This window comes from Geotrypetes seraphini, chromosome 1 (genome assembly GCF_902459505.1).
Source record: "Geotrypetes seraphini chromosome 1, aGeoSer1.1, whole genome shotgun sequence".
NCBI lineage: Eukaryota > Metazoa > Chordata > Amphibia > Gymnophiona > Dermophiidae > Geotrypetes > Geotrypetes seraphini.
The window spans coordinates 86,180,231-86,205,603 of NC_047084.1; the positions used below are offsets into that span (position 1 = coordinate 86,180,231).

Consider the following 25,373-nt stretch of genomic DNA (forward strand, 5'->3'; position numbering starts at 1 on the left):
CTGTATAGGATGCCAGTATCAGCAGCCGCCTAAGAAGCGGCTGAGAATCGCAGACTGGCGTCCTATACAGAATCACATCTGCCCTAACACACAGGCGCCTAACCCTGCCTAACCTCTCCGATTTTCTAACCGGCACCATTTAGAGAATTGAGTTGCCATCAGCTGATTGTATTAAGTGAATCCCCTGGCTGCAATCAGCTGAGCAGCTGCAGCTGGAAACTGCATGGCAGGAGGGATGACCACTCCTTCCCACTGGAATCCCCAAACCTCCCTGCCTCTTATCGGAGGGGCCTTAGGCATCTGAGCTAATCAAGGCCTAGGCCCCTCCTCGGTGCATCCCAGAATGCACCAGGAAGGAGACAGCCTGCCATTTTGGTGTGGCGGGCCTGCTGGCCGGAGGGTGTAAGCATCCCTCTAGCTGGATTTTCTAAGGAGTATGGGGAGTGGGGGCTTCTAGAATTTTAATTTAATTTACTATTTAATTTTTAATTTTACTATTTCTATACCACTTATAAGTGCTATACATTCAGGTACTCAGGTATTTTTCCCTATCTGTTCTGGCAGGCTCACACTCTATCTAATGTACCTGGGACAATGGGGGATTAAGTGACTTGCCCAGGGTTAGAAGGAGCAGCACAAGGTTTGTACCCATCACTTCAGGGTGCTAAGGCTGTAGCTCTAACCACTGTGCTCTCCCTCTTCATCTCAATGCCCCCCTCCCAAAAAAATATCAAATTCCTAGGTACATTAAATTCCCCCTTTCACCCACTATTTAAACCAGTGTCTCTCAAACGTTTTTAGCTCTGGCACACTAAACGGAGCAAATGGTTTTCATGGCACTATATAATTGAAATTATAAAATTGCTATACCAACAAAAAATTAAATTTGAGAGTTATTTATTTAAAGTTATTTAAGCTATGTATGGGTAATTGTAACAATGCTGAAATCAGATAGAATTGCTAATCAATGTGATGGATGTGCTTGTTTTTGAGTGCAAATTAACTTAAAAAGCGGCTCGATAGTCGACAAGCAAACACACATTTCATCATCCACCATGTGCAGTCATTCTCTTTTTTTTTTTAAATTTAATTTCTGTCAGAGCTGAAAATCCAAGTTCACAAAGATAAGAAAACCCAAACGGTAACAAAGCCTGGTTTCTTTAGTTTTCCAATAGGGTTTATTGATGTTCTGCTATCCCTTTCATTGTTTGTGGTGCTGAATTTTCTTAAGTAGGCATTTGTTATGCGACTCATGGAAGTTACACTGCTAGAATTGCTCTTTAGGTCCTGAGCAACATTTGTAGGGTTTTGTGTTACTTCACACTATGCCTTTACTGGATTCTGGATTTAGATCACACCTTTTATTTATTCATTCAATTTTCTATACTGTTCTCCCCAGGGAGCTCAGAATGGTTTACATGAATTTATTCAGGTACTCAAGCATTTTTCCCTCCCTGTCCTGGTGGGCTCACAATCTATCTACCGTAATGTACCTGGGGCAATGGAGAGATTAAGTGACTTGCCCAGGGTCACAAGGAGCTGCGTGAGTTTGAACCCAAAACCTCAGGGTTTTATTTATTTATTTTTATACCATTGCGTGAATACTGACCTGGACCCCTGAAGAAGGCTTTTTGCCAAAACACAGATCGTGTAGGGTCTGTATCCCACTACACGTCAGTTATTCATAAGGTGGAGACATTTTTTCATTTTGGATTTGTACTTTTATCTCATAATAAACGCCGCATCAAGATCATTGTTTTCCACAGTCTGTTCTTCTTTTGTGTTTTGGGCTTCCGTTATTTGACTGTGGAACATCTTCTGGGCTTTTGCTTTAACCACTGCACCACACTCTCCTCAGTAATAGCTCAAGGCAAGTTACATTCAGATATAATAAGTATTTTCCTCTCCATGGAAAGGCCGATTCAATGGAGGGTTGAGTGACTTGTCCAATATTTCAAGCAGCAGCAATGACCTCCCTGGTTCTCAGCCTGCAGCACTGTCACGTACAGCTTAACACACATTATCGATATTAGCTGTATCTAATCTTTGGTAACTCAATCACCTACTGAAAGCTATCTGAGCTGAAGCCTGATAGTAATTTGGCAACCTATCAAATTGATAGGTAAATTATTTTATGGGTGCTAGTGGCCTCAGGATTTCTCTTTCAGTGCTGCTGAACATCACTGTTTACTTGGCCAACAGGAAGATGCTGGATTGGCGAACGAGGGCTGACTGACAGCCACGCATTAAAGTACAGTCAAACCTTGGATAGCGAGTAACGTGGCTGGCGACTGTTTTGCAAGACGAGCAAAACATTTTATTAAATTTTAACTCGCTACACGAGCGTTGTCTTGCAGCAGAGCACATATCGCACGTCACGTCATCAGAACCCACATCTTACGCTGAGCGCGGCTGAACGTAATAGAAGTGTCACACCCAATTTACCCATAGCTCACGCGCTCACAGCATACAGTATTTTGTATTAAAATTTTTGGGTTGTGGAATGAATCGTCTGAGTTTCCATTATTTCCTGTGGGGAAATTCGCTTTGATATAAGAGTGCTTTGGATTACAAGCATGCTTCCGGAACGAATTAGGTTCACAAACCAAGGTTTTACTGTACTTTTGGTTTAATATGATGCATTGTTTTGCCATGCATTATTTTTGATATTTTGGTTCATAATTCCCTCAAGTTTATTACAGTATGCATAATACCATCAGTAACAGAGATACTGGGGAAAGGCAGCTGGTAGACAATGAAAGGGTCCTTCCCTGCTGTATTCAAAAGTGCCCCTACTATCCTATTTTTCTTTCTTGGGGGGTAAGAGTGGTGCTTGTACAGGAGTACCAGTGTTCCCTCTAAGTTGCATTATATGTCCAACAACTGAGAAAAATTCAAAGTAGCTATAAACATAGTTAAACTACAGGTGCACAAGGAAGGAAAGCATTCAGAGCATGGCTCATGAAATTCTTTCCAGCCTTCCTATGAGTTTTTATGTACATATGTGTGTGTTATCAGTAATGGAATGGAAAATATTTGCTCATGTCAGCTTCAGTCCTTAGACGGAACACTTCTCCAGCTTCTCTCCATGCCCTGCAATGAGCTTAGTATCTTACCTCCCTCCCCCAGGGTGGCTATACTTCAATTGGCTCAGCACCAAAAGCACTGAGGCCAGCAGGTTTAAAGCCTTGAGCATCAGTGCATGCCCAAGGCCTGCCAGCTTCTGCCCCCTCTGAAATAGGAAGTTTGAAATGGGAGGAAGCAGGCAGGCCTTGAGCACGCACAGATGCTCAAGTCTTCAGACCTGCCAGCCTCTATGCTTTTGATACTGTGGCATTTGGAGTATCAAGATAGGGAAGGATGCTGGATGCCACGGGAGGAGGGAACTATGGGATGGTGGGTAAGGAAAGGGAGATGCTGGAGCTGGGGACAGAGCATGGGTGGGGGTGGGGTTGGGATGGGGTTAAGCCCCGTCCCAAAGAAAAAGATGTTTTGCTGCCCCTGGTCCAGGGTATAGCGCTTCCCTGTCTCCCACCTACCTCCTCTGCTGAAATTCAATCTTTGGGCCGGTCAGCCGGCAGTGTCAAGGTGAACTTGCTGCTGCTGGCTTGCTCTGGAAGCTTTCATTATGTAGCATCCCACCTACGCAGGAGCAGGAGGTCGCTGCAGAATGAAAGCTTCTGGGGCAAGCTGACAGCAACAGGCTCACCTTGTTGATGTTGCACTTCCGGCAACATAATTAATTGGATGCCGTTCCTATGCCAAACAGCGTCATTTAATCCGTTATGATCCGTTAGGATTAAATCTTGCACTTAACTGGCAAGTTTTCTTCAGTTAAAGTCATTCTTCGTCCTTTTTTGCAATTGTTAGTTTTATCTTCTTAGATTGACAGGTTTAAAAAGTGCTTGCTTTAAATATCCATATATTTATTTATATATAAAAATGATGCTGTTTGGCATAGGAACGGCATCCAATTAATTATGTTGCTGGAAGTGATGTCAGACGCCTAGAGAGGGCTTTAAATTCTTTGCCTTCCGCCAGCTCTGTTCGCATTAACACAGCGGGGAAGCCGGTCATCGACCTTTGCTTAGTAAGTACATGTAGTTGGATTATATATGGACTATTGGGTAGTAAATACAAATAAGTTCGTTTATATATGGGTTACAGCGCTATAGATGGGTTAGTCCAGCAATATTGATTGGTGGGTGTTCTCGCGTTTTTCTAGGACACATTAACTACGTTAAGTGGCAGCGATTAAGGGTTGAATCTTTGTAACACAAATGTTTCTATTTTGTTCTGTTTTAGTATTGAAGCTGAACACCTTGCTGTTCTGAGGAAGCTCTGAACATCAGTAATAGAGCGAAACAGAGATTTTCCATCGTCTAGGCGTGGGATTTCTGCTGGGCGTTGGTTCACCCGAGCTAAGTACCACGCTTTCACAGCAGTACAATATAGCATTTAAATAATGCAGCATTAATATGAGTACCAGCTTACAATATGTTACATATATAATGAGAACGTAAAAAGCTCTTAGAGAAAATAAAACTATATTTGATGATAGCTCAATCGAGGGTTTAACTACCAAGATTAGTTCTGGGTGTTACCCTTGGGCACTGGAGAAATTTAGTCTTCATCTCTATGTATTGAGCTGTGGCCACCTTTGAGTTGTGTGTTGGTCTTATTATATGAGTTTAACTGAGGATATGATCTGCAGTGACATGTTCTCTGACTGTTGTTTTTGTAAGGTTTGAGTGTTTTTATATGTTTAGTTTATTTTGTATGGTCCTTTGTAAACTGCCTAGGATTTTAGGCGGTGTATAAATTCTTAAAATAAATAATTTTTATAGACTTTTCCTCCAGAAACTTGCCCAATCCTCTTTTGAGTCCTGCTATATTAGTCACCTTAATCTTCTATATATATAAAATCGGAGGTATGTATGTGTGTGTGTATGTGCCGCGATCACGCAAAAACGGCTTGACCGATTTGAACGAAACTTGGTATGCAGATCCCTCACTACCTGGGATGATATGTTCTGGGGGTCTCGCGGCCCACCTGCACACGTGGGCGGAGCTACAAACAGAAAATCAGATTTCTCCCATTCATGTCAATGGAAAAAATGTAAAAAGCTGCCATTCTCACAGTAATTCAAAACCGGCTTGACCGATTTGAACGAAACTTGGTATGCAGATCCCTCACTACCTGGGGTGATATGTTCTGGGGGTCTCTCGGCCCACAACTCTATGTTGCTTGCTCAAGGGTGGGTTCACCCAAGATTTTATATGTTCTTGCTCCAGGAGGTGAAACTAAAAATGTTGTTTATAATCACGTTTTGCGTTAGTTGTATTGTATTCATTTTGTCAAATATTTCACATTATAATTTGAATATATGTGTGTGTGTGTATGTATGTATGTTCCAGCATAACTCTTCAATGCATGGACAGATTTCAACCAAACTTGACATACACATTACTTACTATCTGAGGACAAACACTGTGGGGGTGGGAAGGGGGGGATATGTAAAAATGATTGAAAATGACAGATTTTAGTATCTACCCCATAGTGTTTTCGGGCTCACAGATGAATACTCAGCATAACTCTGAAACGCATGGAGAGATTTCAACCAAACTTGGTACACATATGACTTACTATCTGGGGAAAAATATTGTGCAGGTGGGACAGGGTAAAATACTGTGGGGGTGGGAAGGGGGTGATATGTTAAAATTATCAAAAGCGACAGATATTAATGTCCAACCCATAGTTTTCGGGCTCGCAGAGATGAATACCGACACTCCCGATGCCGTTTAAGTCTAAGTTCAGCCCCATAGAGAAGGACATTCCTTTGGGACATGTGGAGGGTAGGGGGTTGGGACATGGGGGTGGGGCATATGGGACATGTGGGGGGGGGGTAACGTGGGGGGTGGGACATGTGGGACATAGGGGGGTGGGACATGTAGGGGGGTTGGACATTTTGGGATAAATAAATATCCAGGCAACGCTGGGTAATCAGCTAGTAAATAAATAAATAATTTAATAGGCTTTTCCTCCTCTTTTGAGTCGTGCTATATTAGTCACCTCAATAAATAAATAATTAATTTTTTTAATAGACTTTTCCTCCTCTGAGTCCTGCTATATTAGTCACCTCAATAAATAAATCATTTTTTTAAATAGACTTTTCCTCCTCTTTTGAGTCCTGCTATATTAGTCACCTTAATAAATAATTTTTTTATTGACTTTTCCTCCAGAAACTTGCCCAATCCTCTTTTGAGTCATGCTATATTAGTCACCTTGACCACATCCTCTGGCAACACATTCCAAAGTTCAATTATGTGCCGAATTTAAAAAAAAAAAAAAAAAAAAAGCTTTTACATTTTAAACATCAGCTCATCGTAGCTTGACATTTTACTGCAGCAACTGAGTAATTTCAGAATAGTAATAAAACAATTTTGAAATAATAGGAAACACCATTGATTCTCGTTGCCCCTTTTTTTGCATCATCTGACACCTGATTTTAAGAGATGGGAGCCACATGGCAGACGTACTGGCAGTTGAGCAGCTGCAGTGGTAATCACAAGATTAATCATATAAACAACCCCCTTTGTGTTTCCTACTGTACACTGGCAAGTATAATGATAACAGATGTAAATTCTCAACACTGACATATTTTAATCCTTAAACTAAAAACAAAACAATTTTTCTGATGATTGTTTGGTGATTTTATTTTTCTATTCATCTTGCTCTCAATCTTTGGTTCTATTTCTTTCTGTCTGTGCTCTGAATTCTGTTTCTGGTAGAGCTGAACTGAATGGCACATTTTATTATTTGGCTGAATACAAATACTGAAAACAAATAATGGGCATTGAGTTTTAACATAACAAATAATAAAAGAAGCAACATGAAATCAGAGATCATGTTTATTTCGGTAAGATTTAGCATAGTATAGCCCCAGAGAATTTGTATTCAAATTTAAATCACTATTCGGCCAAATACGTATAATGTATTTAGAGCACTATTCAGGGCAAAATCAAATTGAATATTTGATGTGGCCCTAGTTTCTGGGTCTCCTGGCTATTTGCTATTTTTTTTCCCTTCCATACATGTGCAGCATATTCTCCCTCTCTTCCCTTCCTCTTCATCTATATGCAGCTTTTCCTCCATCCCTCTCCCTTCTCTTCCACCCATGTGCAAGATCTTCCTTCTCTTCCCCTTCATGTGCATTTCTCTTATCTTCCCTTTCCCTTCTTTACACTCAAGTCCAATATCTTCCTTCTTTCCCCTGCACCCCTTTCTGAGGTCTGACATTTCTCTCTCCCCCTCCCTTTCCTCAGTGGGTCTCTACCCCCATTCTCTCTCTATTTTTATCATTCTCCCCTCTTTTCCCCACCTCCATGCAGGTCCTCTATTTCTCCCTCATTCTTCCTCCTTGGTCCTCCAAATTTGCTATCTTTACTGGCAGTGTCAGCGATTAAGAGCCGAAAGATCTCAGGGCCGGCCAGAGACAGCCTGACTTAATCTCTGCCAGCAACGACAACTTAGGACTGGGTTTTTAGGCTGGATTTGAATAAGGTTAGCTGGCCATCAATCTAATATAAGCTTTACTTGAACTAGCTGAATTATATTTACAATGCCTCTTAAGACACAGTTAATTGAACACAAGAGTTGTCTGCATATCATTAATCTCCAGGCACCAATTGTGGCACACTGTTTAGAATATGGACATGTATTTGAAGACCTGCTCTGTTGTGCTATTGATAACATTCCAGCTACAGCAAGGAACAGGAAACTTTTGCTCTTACAGTCCTAGTCTTATTGGATACATGCACTGAACAGTGCGGAACCATCTGGTTTGAACTCCAGAATAGAATGGAGCCATTTTAATTACAGGCCCTGTTAGTTTTACTTTGGACACTCGTTTCTACCTTGCTCTTATTGACATCTCCACAGTGCATCTACCTGAGTGCACGTATGCACAGTGTCATATTCAAGACAGACTCTTGATAAAGGCACCGATGCCGAAACACTGCCAGTGTTTGAGCCATTGTGGCATACTCATCAATAAAGTGACTTTTTGAACCATACACACTTGGCTGATCTCTTGACATCTTGTCCTCACGACTCTTTCGTTGTATATATATTTTAATACACACAGACTGTAACAAGTTTGTTACTCCAGAGAAGTATTTTGTTACTCCAGAGAAGTATTTTGTTATGTTCTACATAGAAATATAGAAGCATGATGGCAGATAAAGGCCAAAGTCTCCCCCTCCGCAGTAACCATTATCTCTTCCTCTCTCTAAGAGATCCCATGTGTCTATCCCAGGCTTTCTTGAATTCAGACACAGTCTCTGTCTCTACCATCTCTTCCAGGAGACTGTTCCACACATCTACCACTCTTTCAGTAAAAAAGTATTTCCTCAGTTTTTTCCGGAGCCTATCACCTCTTAACTTCATCCTATGCCCTCTCATTCCAGAGCTTCCATTCAAATTAAAGAAACTTGACTCATACACATCTCTATTATATCTCTCCTCTCCCGCCTTTCCTCGAAAATATACAGATTGAGGTCTTTAAGTCTGTCCCCATCAGGGCTGTGGAGTCGGTAGATAAATGTTCCAACTCCGACTCCAACTCCTCAGTTTTTTGTACTTCAGACTCCGACTCCGACTTCAGGTACCCGAAATTTCCTCCGACTCCGACTCCACAGCACTGGTTAATTTTCAGATCGTTAAAATGGAATGTCAAGTTGAGAGAAATGAGCATTTTCGACACCACCTTCTTTTTGCTTTTAATCAAGGTTCTAAGGCCGCAGAAGCTGCTCGCAACATTTGTGCTGTGTATATAGTGGGTGCTATAGCTGAAAGAATCGCTCGTGATTGGTATGCCAAGTTCAAAAATGGAGCCGGTAGATAAATGTTTCGACTCCTCCTCCTCAGTTGTTTGTACTTCTGACTCCGACTCCAGGTACCCGAAATTTCCTCCGACTCCGACTCCACAGCCCTGGTCCCCATACACCTTATCACAAAGTCCACACACCATTTTAGTAGCCTTCCTCTGGACTGACACCATCCTTTTTATATCTTTTTGAAGATGCGGCCTCCAGAATTGTACACAATATTCTAAATGAGGTCTCACCAGCTTCTTATACAGAGATATCAGTACCTCCTTTTTCCTCCTGGCTATACCTCTCCCTATGCACCCAAGCATCCTTCTAGCTTTTGCCATCACCTTTTCAACCTGTTTGGCCACCTTAAGATCATCACATACAATCACAACCAAGTCCCGCTCTTCTGTCGTGCACATAAGTTCTTCACCCCCTAAACTGTACCGTTTCCTCAGGTTTTTGCAGCCCAAATGCATGACCTTGCATTTCTTAGCATTAAAGTTTAGTTGTAAAATTTCAGACCATTCTTCAAGCTTCGCTAGGTCTATGCTCTTGAGCGTATGGTACTATTTGTCATAGATTCTCATACAGTATAGAAATGCCATCCCAAGGTACAGGTTGTGGAAGCAAAAAAGTTGTGATCTAAATGTACAAATCTTGATCATTAATGAGTGATGCCTGTGTGATATTTAACAGTTATGATGGGGCAGTTTTGATATTCCAGAGTATGATGTGCTGAGATTTATTAGGAACAAAACTAGCATGGTCATGTAACTGAAGTCAAACATGGTGAGAATGAAATTTGTGCAAGCATGTTTTATGATATGCCAATTTACCCAGTAAAGTCAGTAAAGTTTTCTTGATAACTGTTAAACATAAACTTGAGTTTATTATTACATATGAAGTTAAGTTACTAATGTGGAGGGGCATTTTTGATAGGACGTATAAATCTAAGGTTGGACATTTTGAGCAGGATGTGCACAAACCCAAAAGAAAAAAATGTCCATTTTTAAAGCTGCCAGAGGTCTTTTATTTTTGACAATGACCTAGGTATAAGCTTTGGTCCATAGGACGTCTACCTTTTTTGGCCATTTTCAAAAATAAAAGCATGACTGTGAAAAACGCACAAAAGCAAGTTTTGTTGACATACCCAACTACCTTGTCTGATCGCAGTAGAGAAATCCCCATCAGCTGAGCCGGTTTTGGGGATACCTGCCGGCTCAGCTGAAGGGGATTCCCCCTGCCATGATCAACTGAGCTGCGGAGCCCTACACACCCTCCTCCTGACATCCCCCAACATCCCTGAACTCCCCTGATATCCTCTGACACCCTCCCCCCCCAACATTCCTGAACCACCACACCCCCCCGACACCAGGCAACACCCACACACATCACTTGACACCCCGTACCTTCCAATGCTAAATCGGCAGGAGGGAAGCCAACTCCTTCCAGCCTACAGGGCCGCATGCTGTGAATGACGGGCCTTCCCCCTTCCAATGCATCTTGTGATGGGCCTAATGCCCTGAATGGCTCAAGTTTATTCTTTTATTTATTCATTCAATTTTCTATATCATTCTCCCAGGGGATCTCAGAACGGTTTACATGAATTTATTCAGGTACTCAAGCATAAATGAATAAATAAATGAATGGCTCAAGTGAAGGCAGTGTATCAAGGATTAAGTGATGATGAATGATACAAAGTTTAATTTAATTTAATGCAGACTTAATATACTGCTAAATCACCACATAGGCTTCAAAATGGTTTACAAGCAATTAAATTGCATTAAGAAAAGTCCCTTAAATTTACAAGTTCAATTATGGGGTGGGAGGGAGAGTATTTTTATTGTTGTATAAGTATTTTTATGTTGTATAAGTATTGATTATATGATAGATAAGGGTGGGGAGGAGGGGAGATAAGAGAATATTATATGTATCATTATTGATTATTAAGTGATATATTTATGGTTATTTGTATGGATATGTTATCACACTTATTATAAGTTTAAAAATGAATAAAGATAAAAAAAAAAAAAGAAAAGTCCAAAAATCTACAAGTACTTTGAACTTCCCTCTCTGTCCCAAACGGGCTTATAACCTAACTATAGTACCTAGGAAAAATATTTAATTACATGTAGGAAATATATAAAAAGAAGCAGAAAAAGGGAGAAGAAAATACTTTAGGTGAAAACTACAACCTAGTACCATGTTACCCTGAAAATAAGACACTGTCTTATATTAATTTGGGGCCCAAAAAAGGCACTAGGTCTTATTTTGGGAGATGTCTTATTTTTTTTCATGTAATGATCATCTCTCCCTTCCTCTCCTCCACCCCAATTCTTCCTTTTCCTTTCTCTCTCCCACAAGTGCAGCATCTTTCCGCCCCTCTCACCCATCCCCTTGTGCAGTGTCTTTCTATTCCTCCCTTCCATCCCCCTGTGCAGCAGAACCCTTGCAGCTTGTATCCCTCCCTCCCTCTCCCAAATCCCTTGTGCAGCATAACCCTTGCAGCTTCTATCCCTCCCTTCCTCCCATCCCCCCTTGTAGCATCTTTCTATCCCCCACTGCCCGCCGCACACCCTCCACCCTGCCCCACCCCCGTTGACCCATCTCTCCCTCCCATCCAAACTGAGAGACAGAAATACTTTATAACAGCATCGGCAGCAATCTACACAGGCTGCTTCGTAGCCTTCTATCTCCCGGGTGTTCTTCTGCCGCGTTGCTCCATCCGAGGGTCATCAAGGAACTGAAAGAGACCATAGCTGAACTGCTTCAACTAATAGCCAATCTGTCGATCAAATCGAGAAAAATTCCGGAAGACTGGAAGGTGGCGAATGTTACACCGATCTTCAAGAAAGGTTTGAGGGGAGATCCAGGGAACTACAGACCGGTGAGTCTGACCTCGGTACCGGGAAAGATGGTAGAGTCACTGATAAAGGACAGCATCATTGATCACCTTGACGGACACGGGCTGGTGAGGACCAGTCAGCACCGTTTTAGCAAAGGCAGATCGTATTTGATGAACTTGCTGCACTTCTTTGAGGGAGTAAACAGACAGATAGACAAGGGCGATACGGTCGACATTGTATCTCTGGATGTTCAGAAGGCGTTCGACAAGGTTCCGCATGAACGACTACTTCGGAAAATTGCAAGCCATGGAATCGAGGGTGAAATACTCGTGTGGATTAAAAACTGGCTGGAGCATAGGAAACAGAGAGTGGGGGTAAATGGACAATACTCAGACTGGAAGAGCGTTACCAGTGGGGTGCCGCAGGGCTCGGTGCTTGGACCCGTGCTCTTTAACATCTTTATAGATGATCTGGACATAGGTATGACGAGCGAGGTGATTAAATTTGCGGATGATCTGAAGTTATTCAGAGTAGTAAAGATGAAGGGGGATTGCGAAGATCTGCAACGTGACATAATCAAGCTCAAGGAATGGGCATCGACACGGCAGATGAGGTTCAACATGGATAAGTGTAAAGTGATGCATGTCGGTAACAAAAATCTCATGCATGAATACAGGATGTTTGGGGCGGTACTTGGAGAGACCTCCCAGGAAAGGGACTTGGGAGTTCTGATCGACAAGTCGATGAAGCCATCCACACAATGTGTGGCGGCAGCAAAAAGGGCAAATAGAATGCTAGGAATGATAAAGAAGGAGATCACGAACAGATAAGAGAAGGTTATCATGCCGCTGTACCGGGCCATAGTACACCCTCACCTGGAGTACTGCGTCCAGCACTGGTCGCTGTATATGAAGAAGGACACGGTACTACTCGAAAGGGTCCAGAGAAGAGCGACTAAGATGGTTAAGGGGCTGGAGGAGCTGCGGTACAGCGAAAGTTTAGAGAAACTGGGCCTCTTCTCCCTCGAACAGAGGAGATTGAGAGGGGACATGATCGAAACATTCAAGGTACTGAAGGGGATAGACTTAGTAGATAAGGACAGGTTGTTCACCCTCTCCAAAGTAGGGAGAACAAGAGGGCACTCTCTAAAGTTGAAAGGGGATAGATTCCGTACAAACGTAAGGAAGTTCTTCTTCACCCAGAGAGTGGTAGAAAGCTGGAACGCTCTTCCAGAGGCTGTTATAGGGGAAAACACCCTATAACAGACAAGACAAAGTTAGACAAGTTTCTGCTGAACAAGAGCGTGCGCTGGTAGGGCTAGCCTCAGTTAGGGTGCTGGTCTTAGATCAGAGGGCCGCCACGTGAGTGGACTGCTGGGCATGATGGACCACTGGTCTGACTCAGTAGTGGCAATTCTTATGTTCTGTTCAACTGAGGTTCTATATTGGTCAACTCAGTAAATCAAAAGATGTTAATAAATTTTTGTCTCATCCAGTATAAAAATGAAAAGTAAAACAAAACAAAATAAGATTTTAAAATCAATAAAACAGGTGAAAAAATGGGAAAAAAAAGCAAAAGAAAACTAAATAAAACTAAAACAAAAAACATGGAGGCACTGTAGCCCCCGTACTAACTGGATGCCATCTTGGAAAAAAAAAAAAAAGCAGCAGATAGGTCAAGAAAGGTGAGAATTGAGTAAAGATCCATAAAAAGATCACTGGAGATTTTAGCAAAGGCCGTTTCTGTAAAATGTAGAGGGCAAAAGCTAGATTGTAATGGATCAAGAATTGCTCGGGATGAAAGAAAGCCAAGGCATCAACAGCAATGAACAGAATGTTCAAGAAGCTTGGATAAGAAAGGGAGGATGGAGATGGGATGACAATTTGAAGGGCAGGTAGGATCCCATGAAGACTTTTTGAGGAGTAGTGTAACCACAGTATGTTTGAAGGCATCAGGAAAAGCTGAATTGGAAAATGATACACTAATACAGATAGAAGGCATGACAGTAGGGAGATTAGAATGAGTAGATGGGTGGGACTAAGATCAAGGAAACAGGTAATGAGTCTGGAGGAAAAGAGAAGATGTGTAATTTCTTCTTCTGTGACTTTAAAAAAGGAAAAAAGAGCAGCCAGGGTTGAAGAACGGTTGTGAGAAGTAAGTGAGGGAAGCGGGAATGGAGGTGATCTGACAGAGAACTCTAACCTTGTGAACTTTGTCATGGAAGTACTCTGGGCAGAATGTGTGGTGGGGGGAATTAGAAGTAGAGGTATTTTGAAGAGGGAGTTCAGGGAGGCCAAGAGATGGCGAGCATAAGAGGCAAGAGAATTTAGCAAATGGATAGAGTAGTCTTGTTTGACAAGTGTAAAAACAGACTGGATGGAGATTGGCCTGGGAATAGGATTTTAGTCAACGGCTCTCAGCAGAGGGCACAGAAAAATAGGTAGCAGCTTCTAGAGATCATACAAGGCTGGGAATGGAAGGAATGAGAGTGTCCAGACAGAGGACAGAACAATATTATAGGAAGAGATGGTTTCATTGACAGCTAAGAATAACAGGATATGAAGAGTGGTAAAAAAGTGGTGAAGAGAGTGTAAGGGTCAATAATTTCAAGATTCCTAAATGTGTTAGTGGTGATTAGAAGCAACTGAAAGAGAAGGTAATTAAATGTGAAATTTATCACTTGATTATCAGAGAGGAGAACTTTTGTGGAGAAATTAGAGACTGAGCAGTCAAAGATCAAGGCAGTGGCCATGCTGGCAAGTAGGGATAGTGAAGTATAGTTGGAGATTGAAGAAGGAAGTTAAAGCAAGAAACAGAGGGGTACGGATCATTAGTAAAAGTGTTAAAATCCCCAAGAATGAGGAAAGGGGAGGCTAGATTGAGAAAAAAAAGGAAAGCCAGGAATCACAGTCAGTGAAAAAAGAAGAGAGGGATTTACCAGGGGGAGAGGTAGTGGAGTGAATAAGGAGATGGAGTGGATTTCAGAAGAAGGCTGAGATAGAAGAAGATATTGAAACCTTGAAGAAGACAAGAGTAGCAGCTCAACACCACTACTGCAGCCAATCAGATGAGGTTTATTGGAAGAAAATGGTAGCTTCCATGACAGAGGACAGCAACTGAAGCACGCACAGTCTTCAGTTAGAGCAAGAAGATGGAGAGCACGATAGATAAAGAGGTGTGAATATAGGGAAGCTTGTTGGATGCAAAACAGACATCCCACAGGGCAGATGAGAAGAGGGAGGTAAAAGAGAAATAGAAACAAGGAGAGGTTATGGTTTGCCTCCACAGCTATGGTAAGAGTTGATTTGGAGGGACAGGATTGGGATTGATACTCCTAGCAAAGAGGTGGAGAAAGCGCAACAGAATATGGAGGAGGGAAGGCATAACGACAATGATGAAGACAAGATGTGCTCAGACAGAATAGAGAGGGTTGAATGAAAGGAAAAAAAAATGTTGGAAGCTCGAGAACTGAAAAGAATGTAGAAGACAAACAAGCTGGCAAAGTGATGAAAGTAGAAAATAGGTAGGGTGGTCTTGAAGTATGTAGTGGTTTGAAAGGGGAATAAGATTGGGAAGAGTTAGTATCAAGAAGAAAAAAGTGCAGTAGGATTATAGTTAATAGAAGGAAAAGGGAAAATGAAAAAACTGTAGAGATATGACATTAGTAAATGGCCTGAAGAATTGCAGGTAGCAAAAGCAGAGGCACAAGTGGTTTGAAGACTGCAAAACCTCCCCAGCACCTTCTGGAGATATTAAAGAATGCCCCTTAGTGGTAGTACTGTGAAACAAACCTGTCCCTGCCCTTCCCCAAATCTGTTCCCATCCATCCCTGCTGGAATCGATCTCCAGGGTCTTGAAGAACCAGCCTACTCTCGATCAAAAGTCAATGCCTGGGAGCGGAAAAAGAAGTTGGGAGGTGATTTGGGGGCACTGCTGTTTGGATGTTCAAATGGCAGCAACCAAAAGGGCAGCATCCCAACAGCAGAATCCAAAAGTCACACTCCTGAATAATGGAGATGGGGAGGATACTGAAACTGGGGGCTTTTTAAAAGGTACTGCGGGGCAGGAGATGTTTTAAAAGGAAGGGCCGGCCGGCGGGCCGTGTTATTAAAGGGTACCGGGAGGAGTGGGGGAGAGAGGATTGTTAGTCAGCTGGGACGGATCCTTCCTGTCCCAGCCTACCACTAGACCACCAGAGGTGAGGGGGTGGCAGGTTAAAGGTCAGATAAGTGGGGATAGGGTGCAGAGCCTGGCAGGGAATGAGGGAGGCTGGATGTACAATTTGGTTCAGAATGTTTTTTTTCTTGTTTTCCTACTCTAAATCTAGGGTGCTTCTTATGGTCCAGTGTGTCTTATGGAGCGAAAACTACGGTACTGCATCTTCTTTCAAAATAGGAGGTGGATGACTTAAATTTCACAGGAAAACAAAGCTCCTTTGGGAACATGGTAGAATTCAACCCATGTACAGGGAAACTGATGCACGCTGTACCATTACTCAAGTAACAGAAAGAGCCCAGTTGATGGTTTAGTGAAAGTGCTATACATCTTTACATGGGAAACCTGGCTTTCTATTCCTTCCAGACTTGGTTAATTTGAGCAACTATATAACCCAAATTGAGGAAAAGGGTTCATGAACTGAAGTATTGTGAAATAATCAAACATCAAGCATGACCCCCAAAGACCCAACAGGACGGAAAAAAGACTTCAGAATGGGGCAGGCTGCACCAGTGAAAAATCACTTTGCCATAGGCCAAAAAAACCTTCCGTGATATGGATTTTTATATAAACTCTGTGTTTTCAACAAGAAAATTCACAGCACTTATCTTAAAGAATCCCTAAGGAGCACATCCGTTTCACCATGGCTTCTTCAGGGGAATGAATGGCTGTTCATTGATTTTCAATCAGCAGGGACGTTTCTTTAGTGCTCTGCAAAAACGCAACTTCAAAATCCCTGAGCCTGTCCCACTCTGAGGTCTTTTTTCCCTCCTGCATTAGCTAGTTGGATCTTTGGGTTCACACTTGATGTTTGGTTAATTTGAGCACTGAGTATCACCACATACAACATAGCCATGCTAGCATGGGACGCTTCAAAGTACCAAAAATAAAAACCTGGCTGGTGCTAGCATCTCATCTTCCTTTTACGTTTCATGAATCCTCACTATCTGGAGAGCAACAGAGCACAAACTAGGTCCTAGGAAATGTACAGAATAATGAGGGTAGAAAAGAGCCACATACCTTATGCGAGTAATGTTGATCCACGATTCTTGCCAAACCAAAGTCGCCGATCTTCAGCACGAGGTCTTCAGTGTTGATGAAAATATTGGCCGGTTTTAGGTCTCTGTGGAGAACGTTGGCAGAATGGATATACTTCAGCCCTCGCAGCAACTGATACACGAAGAGCTTGGCATGTTCTTCGGTGAGTGGTCCTTGTTCCAGCAACCGGGCCAGGTCCGTTTCTACATGCTCCTGAACTACGTATACCACGTCGTACTTTAGCACGTCCCCTTGCAGAGCCGCACCTTTAGGCCCCAGCACTTCGTACACTTTCACAACATTGTCGTGGTTGAGTCTGCGGATGATTTTAATCTCTCTCAGGGCGTGTTTCATGCTGCGAGAGTCACTGATGGCAATTTTTTTCACTGCCACTTTTCGGCAGCTTTTGCTGTCGACTGCTGAGAGAACCAGCCCGTTGGCGCCAAAGCCCAAGGGTTTAAAATCAATAAACCGGCTGCCCAAATCATAGCCATACATGCTAGCAATGCAATCACACTGCTCTGCCATCTTTATGCCAAAAGGGTTAAAAAAACACAGGTCACAAATTTCGGAACAAACATTACTTTTTAAAAAGTCACTGCGGCCAATAATTATTTTCCAACCTCGAATCCATAGCTTCAAAAAAGGAAGATTTTACCTAAGAAAATGGCATGCAAAGAAAAAAAAAAAAAAGCAGCAAGTGTCTGTGTGTGGGGGGCTGAATTGGGTAAATGAAAATCAACAAGATTATTTGTACTTGAAAATATGAAACCCTCCCTAAAATCTTAAAAAAAAAGTGGGGTCAGTAAAAGTACAGGTGTGGAAGTTACACTCCAGGGGAAACCATTCCTCTTCCCTGTGTCCTGATCAAAAAATGACAGCACTACAAGCTACGGTTTCAAGCTATGGTTAACTGACTTTGCAGACAATCTAGTGAATTCACAAAGTGCAGTTTCAAGGACAGGGTAGCTAGTTTTATAACTATCCCACTGATAATTGCTGTGGAGCAGTGCCACCTGAGGCTGTTTTACAGCCCAATAAACAGCACCAGTGGTTCAGTGTTTAACTCTTTAGTCTACAGATGAAAGCTGCCTGAAGATCCAGAGCACCAAATTCATTGTGGTAACAATCTATAGTTGTTTTTTTCCTTTTTGAGTTATTGTTTCAGCTTCATCATAGTACAGCTTTTTTTGCTTCACAAAGTCACCGTTTCCATGGATAAATAGTCCATATTTTGTTTGAGAAAGAGTCAGGAGGAGACAGTGGATGGTAGCATCGAAACCAGCGCCCACTTTCTCGCTTGAGTTTCACTGAGTGAATTCCCATTCTCTGCTCCCTTTCCACTTAGTGGTTTTTTAAATTTTGTTTTCAGAAAATCCAATACCCTTAAGCTTTACAAGGTGTGGGAAGCCTTCCTGTGTCCTTGGCTTTCTGCACGATGTGTTGCAGGGTCGCTCTCCTCCTCCTAGAAGAAAGAAAAAAAGATCAATTAATTTGATAAGGAAAGAGCATGCTGCCTTTTATGTAAATTCTATGATCCCTGAAGGTTAACATGAACCAACCTGGTAGTGGGAAATACAAGCTCTGGACCTTTCACCATTTCATTAGTTATGCTCTGTAACGGGATCTTGGCATCATTGCTACAATTTGCAAACTTTCTCACATTTAGCATTCCTAACGCTGGACAACATAATTACTATACATGGCACATGTGATTGGAGGGTTTTACAGGACTTCTCCAACCTTGGAATCGAATGCAGGAGCTGCTATGTTCAGTGGGAACAGCCAGGTGACCATGGGTTTTAGGAGCATGTTAGTAGCCACAAAATAAAGGATTGAGCATTGGGTCAGTGGCATACCTACTACCTAGCATATGGGTACCGATCAGCAGGATAAGTGGATTTTATTCCTCTATCTTTTTTTGTTCATTGGCATTATACAGCACAGCATAAGACATGAACATAAATTGAAGTTTTTTTGCCAGTGAGGTGACCACTCGACTGCCTCTTTAAGCTGTTTTGGTGAGGTGGGAGGGCCATTTCTGAGGCTTTTTCCTTCATGTTGAAGTGATTTGGTCTATGCTGTGTTTGTTTGATTTACTTTAGTGGACTTTACCATACTCCCTTTTGAAAGTGTTTATTCTATTACACATTGAGTTTCATAGTATCTGGGTTTTTCCGGCGGTACCTAGCATATGTGACACCCGGGGCCCATCATTTTTTGACCCCCCCCCCCCATCTATATGAAAAATATGATTTTTAGTAACAATCTACATATCGCACAACAAGAGTGCACCTAGGAAAAGGCAGCATCTTAAACACTGCAGTGAGCACTAGAACACCAACACATAGAAACATAGAAAGATGACGGCAGATAAGGGCTACAGCCCATCAAGTCTGCCCATACCATTGACCCCCTTTTAAGTCTACTGGGCCCCTTAACTCTACTGACCTGCTCTATTAAGTCTATATCCTAGCGACCCTATTCATTGGTAGGACTCTCGCAGTGATCCCACATAGGTATCCCATTTATTCTTGAAGTCTGGGATACTGCGGGCCTCGATCACCTGTACTGGAAGCTTGTTCCAATGCTCTATCACTCGTTCCGTGAAGAAGTACTTCCTGACATCTCCACGAAACTTCCCTCCCCTGAGTTTGAGCGGATGTCCTCTTGTGTTCGAGGGTCCCTTGAGTTCCACCTCGACCCGTCCCGTGATGTACTTAAATGTCTCAATCATGTCTCCCCTCTCCCTACGCTCCTCGAGAGTATAGAGCTGCAATTTGTTCAGTCTCTCTTCGTACAAGAGACCCTTTAGCCCCGAGACCATCCTGGTGGCCATCCGCTGAACCGACTCAATTCTGAGCACATCTTTACGGTAATGTGGCCTCCAAAATTGCACACAGTATTCTAGATGAGGTCTCACCATGGCTCTGTATAATGGCATCATGACCTCAGGCTTCCTGTTGACGAAACTTCTCTTGATACAACCCATCATCTGCCGTGCCTTAGATGAAGCCTTCTCCACTTGAGTAGCAGTCTTCATGTCTGCACTGATGATCACTCCCAAGTCTCGTTCTGCCGTAGTCTTGGTCAAAGTTTCTCCATTCAAGGTGTAAGTTCTGCATGGATTTCCATTTCCGAGATGCATGACCTTACATTTCTTGGCGTTGAAGCCCAGCTGCCAGACAGAGGACCAAGTTTCTAAAGTACGGAGGTCCTGTTCCATAGTATCCTGCAGATTGTAGCCGTTTATGATATTGCATAGTTTGGCATCATCAGCGAATAAAGTTACCTTACCTTGAAGCCCTTGAGTCAAATCCCTAATGAATATGTTGAAGAGGAGTGGACCCAGAACTGAGCCCTGCGGCACTCCGCTGGTCACTTCCAACGTTTTGGAGAGGGTACCATTAACCATCACCCTCTGAAGTCTGCCACTTAGCCAATCTTTAACCCATGCAGTTAGTGTTACTCCTAACCCCATCGATTCCATCTTGTTCAGCAGTCTGCGGTGTGGGACGCTGTCAAAAGCCTTGCTGAAGTCAAGGTATACGACATTGCTGAAGTCAAGGTGTACGACATTGTAAAACTAAACAAACCAGATCCTGCACAGTCAACTGATCCAGTACAGTCGATGCTATCTGAAAGTCATGTCCCTTTCATACACACAGACAGATACACCTTTGCCCAATATGGAATAATCACAAACTAAAAATAGAAATATGTAGACAAAAGTTAAACTGAACTGCCAAGAAACCAGGCTCTGCATACAATGCAACACCACAACACCACAAAAACAGTAATACACGTCCTTTAATACTGTGCAAAATATAAAGACAGTAGATGTAAATTTGAAAAACTGATACATAACAATCACCACTTTACAAATTAACAAATAAAAATAAAACAAATAATGAGAAATATGAAAATACCATTTTATTGGACTAATCCCCGTAAGCTCGGCCCCCATCCCCACAAACCACCTGATTCCATCCACACAAGCCTTGAATTGTTTTATATTGAACTTATTATATTAAAGTATAAAAAGAAACAATATTCTGTACAATTGTCAATTTATAAATCAGCGTCTTCTCCCCACTCTCTCTTCCCCATTTCCCTTCAGCGTCCTCAGCCCATTCTCTCTCCACTTTCCTTCAGCGCACGCACATAAAAACAAGCAAGTAATTTTATATCATTTTCATTCTATTCATTCATAGAAATTAAAGTCTAAATAATGCCAGTCACATAACAAAACATGATTTTACAAAAATAATTCCCTGCAGTCAAGCCTGCAAGGAATACTAGATGTTTTTCAGCAGCTCCCCTCCCTCCCTCCCCGTTACCTTCGGGGCCAAGTCAAAATGATCTACCAACAATAAAATTTTAAAAACAAAGCACATTGTACGCAGAGAAAATGTTAATTATCATTTATATTCCACGGGTTTTCAAAGAGGTCAAGGCAGATGACTTTATGCAATGTTACCTCAGTAACAACTATACAAAAAAAGACAAATATACCCACTCCCTTTTTATTAAACCGCAATAGCGTTTTTTAGCGCAGGGAGCTGCGCTGAATGCCCCTCGCTGCTCTCGACGCTCCCTGCACTAAAAACTGCTATTGCAGTTTAGTAAAAGGGGCCCATAGTGCAAAATATAGACAGCATATATAAATTCTCAAAACGGACACATTTTGATCACTAAATTGAAAATAAAATCATTTTTCCTACCTTTGTTTGGTAATTTCATCAGTCTCTGGTTGCACTTTATTCTTCTAACTGTGCATCCAATATTTCTTCCCTTCTTTCAGCCTCCTGTATGCTTCCTCTCCTCCAGACTTCATTCCCTCCCCCAACTTTTTCTTTGTTTCATCCTGTCCCCTTCTTTCTCTCTCTCTCCATGCCCCATTTCTTTCTTTCACCCTGCCCCCTTCTTTCTTTCTCTCTCCATGCCCCCTTTCTTTCTCTATGTCTGTCTTTCTCTCTCTTTCCCCATGCCCCATTTTTTCTTTCTTTCACCCTGCCCCCATTCTTTCTTTCTGGCTCCCTGTCCCCCCTTTGCTTTCTTTCTGGCTCCTTGGCTCCCACCCCCTTTCTTTCTTTCTCCCTTCCCTCCCCCATGCCACCGCCACTACCACCACCATGCTGCCACCACTGCCGGGGAAAGGCTGCCACTGGCCATCGGAAACAGGCCAGCGCCGAATTCGCCCTCCTTCTTTTTCCGTGGGCTGACCAACTCTGGCTGCCCGACGTCAATTCTAACGTCGGAGAGGACGTTACGGCTCAGAACGTCCTCTCCGACGTCAGAATTGACGTCGGACGGCTAGAATTGCTCGGCTAGAAGAGAAGCAGCAGGGAGGGAGAATTTGGCGCTGGCTTCTTTCTGATGACGGCGGCAGCCTATTCCCCGGTAAGTGGCCAGCTGTACACCCCCTCGGGCCTTGCACCTGGGGCGGGCCTCCCCCCCGCTCCCCCCTTGGTACGCCACTGCATTGGGTATTAGCTTGCACAGAAGACATGGCTACACACTCCATTAAAATGTATGGTAATGAACACATTAAAGTATTCTGTGCAATGCAGAAAAGGCAACAGTAGGGGGCAAGAGGGTTACCAGAGATTTATGCCAGTTTTTGACAATTAACTGCCAGTTTTGTCTTCTTTTGCAACCAGAAAGAAGTGCCTGCAAGTTTAAGAGGCTGAAGGGAGGTATGAGATCATGTGCACAAATATTTCTGCCTTGCAAAAAATCTGGCCTAAATTCTGTATGCAGAACCAAAAAAAAAAAAAAAAAAAAAAAGAACGCTAAGCACTCTTCTAAATGACATTCCAGCTTGGGTGCTGTTTATAGAATAGCATCTGGTACCAGGATCATCGCCCAATTTTGGGCTTGAACACTTACACCAACTGAAACCCAGCATAAATCCTCGTGCCTAAATTAGGCATGGATCTGCCTAATTCTGTTAACTATGCACAGATTCTAAGAATGCCTCCCACTCGCCCATCCCATGGCCACACCCCCTTTTTTGGATCCATGTGTAAATTGTTACGTATATATCTTTACAGAATAGTGACTAAAAATTGCTTGTAAGCACCCAATTATTGGCACTGACTCTGAAGAACATAAGAATTGCCATCTCCGGATCAGACCCTGGGTCCATCAAGTCCGGTGATCCGCACACGCGGAGGCCCCGCCAGGTGAACCCTGGCATAGTTTTAGTCCCCATATCACTGTATGCTTCTCAAGGGAGATGTGCATCTAATTTACCCTTACCCGTATCTATGCCACTCTTAAGGAGATGTGCATCTAGTTTACCCTTAAATCCTAGAACGGTGGATTCTGCAATTACTTCCTCTGGGAGAGCATTCCAGGTGTCCACCACTCGCTGCGTGAAACAGAACTTCCTGATATTCGTCCTGGACCTGTCTCCCCTCAGTTTCAGTCTATGTCCTCTTGTCCGTGTCACATTGGACATTGTAAATAACTGCTTTCCCTGCTCCATTTTGTCGAATCCTTTCAGTATTTTGAAATTCTCGATCAGATCCCCTTGCAGTCTCCTCTTCTCAAGGGAGAACAACCCCAGTCTCCTAAGTCGTTCCTCGTAGTCCAGGTTCTCCATACCTTTCACTAGCTTCGTTGCTCGTCTCTGCACCCTCTCTAGCAGTTTTATATCCTTCTTTAGGTATGGAGACCAATGCTGGATACAGTATTCCAGGTGCATGCAATTTGCAGTGCCATATAGAAGGGTTTATGTGCAAAAAGTCACATTTTCCGTGAAACCTTTGTGCGCGTGTGCCCAGGAAGCAGGTGAAAGTCTGGCTCTTCTCACAAGCCTTTAATACATAGGATGACTGGCTATACAGTACACTCATACTGCACCTGAACTAGCTTAGCGCTTGTTTGACTGTACAAAATACTGCTATTACTACTACTAGTTATCACTTCTATAGCATTTTGACATTAAATAGACGGTCCCTTCTCAGAAGAGCTTATGAGGAGAAATCGGGGGAGAATCAGGAATAAGACCTGCATGAAAATGTAGGCAGTGAAGGAGAATCGGGAGTAAGACCTGCATGAAAATGTAGGCGGAAGAAGACGCATGCATAAGACATAGAAACATAGAAAGATGACGGCAGATAAGGGCTACAGCCCATCAAGTCTGCCCATACCATTTACCCCCTTTTAAGTCTACTGGCCCCCTTAACTCTACTGACCTGCTCTATTAAATCTATATCCTAGTGACCCTATTCATTGGTATGACTCTTGCTTGCATATATTGTAGGCGAAGACCCCTAAGAACCAAATAGTTATATGAATTCATCATTTTCCTCTCTGCTAGTAAGAGAGAGATTCACCTTTGCTCCAGAAACTAGCAGTCAGATCTCCTGACTGTGACATCACTGTTTTGGGACTCTTCAGAACAGTACAATACATGATAAGAGGTCCTCCTAAGAAGTACTAACAAAAGACAGTGTAACTCAGGAAGGTGGGGGCTTGCTCTCTGAGGTTATTAGCCTTAGTATTGGGAATGCATTTGTCAGGAAAATATAGAAAGGTCAGTTTTGGCACCAGGTGACGTCCTGCTTCAATATGGCTCCTTGATAAGTGTATACACCATATAGTCAATAAAAATGATGAATGTAATGTAATCTGTAATAGAGAATGACACGGTGGTTGTTACCCGCGGCTAGCCACGAGTAGCCGCGGGTAACCCGCCGAAACGGGGAAGAAAAAATAGTGGTCTCTGTGGGGACGGGGACAAGGCCATTCACCGCCCTGTGGAGCGGTGAATGGACTTGTCTCCGCAGTGAGGCATTCAAGGATCGCGCGGTCCCCACCCGCCCGATTGCAGCGTTCCACCATCTCCCTCCACCTCACCTTTGATGTAGAGCAGGGCTGGCAAGATGGACAGGCGCAAAAAAAAAAGCCTCCTTTCTTTTCCCCTGCTCTTATCACCATGCTGCGCTACTAAAACCGACAGGAAGTCTTTCTGACTAGAGAATGACACGGTGACGGTTTACCCGCGGCCACCGCATTTAAGCCGCGGGTCACCGCCGAAAACGGGAAAGAAAACTAGCAGTCGCTGCGGTGACGGGGACAAGGCCATTCACCGACCGCGGAAACGGTGAACAGGTTTGTCCCCGCGGGCCAATGTACCCCCTTCTAGGAACCGCTATTTCACCGTGCTCCTCATTTGTCATTTCAACCCTTCCTGCCAATCGCAGCAGAAGGGTACCCAACCCCTCCTGCCGGTCCTCCCAATGGCCTCCCCTAAGATCGCCGGCAGGAGGGTACCCAACCCCTCCTGCTGGACCCCCCCCCAACGAACCCTCCCACCCCGGAACCCCCTTAGTCTTACTTTTCAAGTTGGACCGGACAGCTCCTCGCTCGTCTGGCCAGCAGGCC

General features: G+C 43.1%; 1 protein-coding gene across 5 annotated transcripts in view; it reads right to left on the reverse strand.

Moving 5' to 3' along the window:
• Positions 1–25,373, reverse strand: part of MAPK4 (mitogen-activated protein kinase 4) — a 256,820-nt gene that overhangs the window by 39,149 nt on the left and 192,298 nt on the right. For 4 of the 5 annotated variants that reach the window (XM_033934496.1, XM_033934477.1, XM_033934486.1 and 1 more), the window contains one exon: positions 16,959–18,441. The exons of the other annotated variant lie outside the window; for it this stretch is intronic. In XM_033934496.1, coding sequence (XP_033790387.1) covers positions 16,959–17,504 — 546 coding nt within the window. In that variant the 5' untranslated portion in view covers positions 17,505–18,441. The remainder of the gene's footprint in view (positions 1–16,958; positions 18,442–25,373) is intronic. 5 annotated transcript variants of the gene reach the window in all.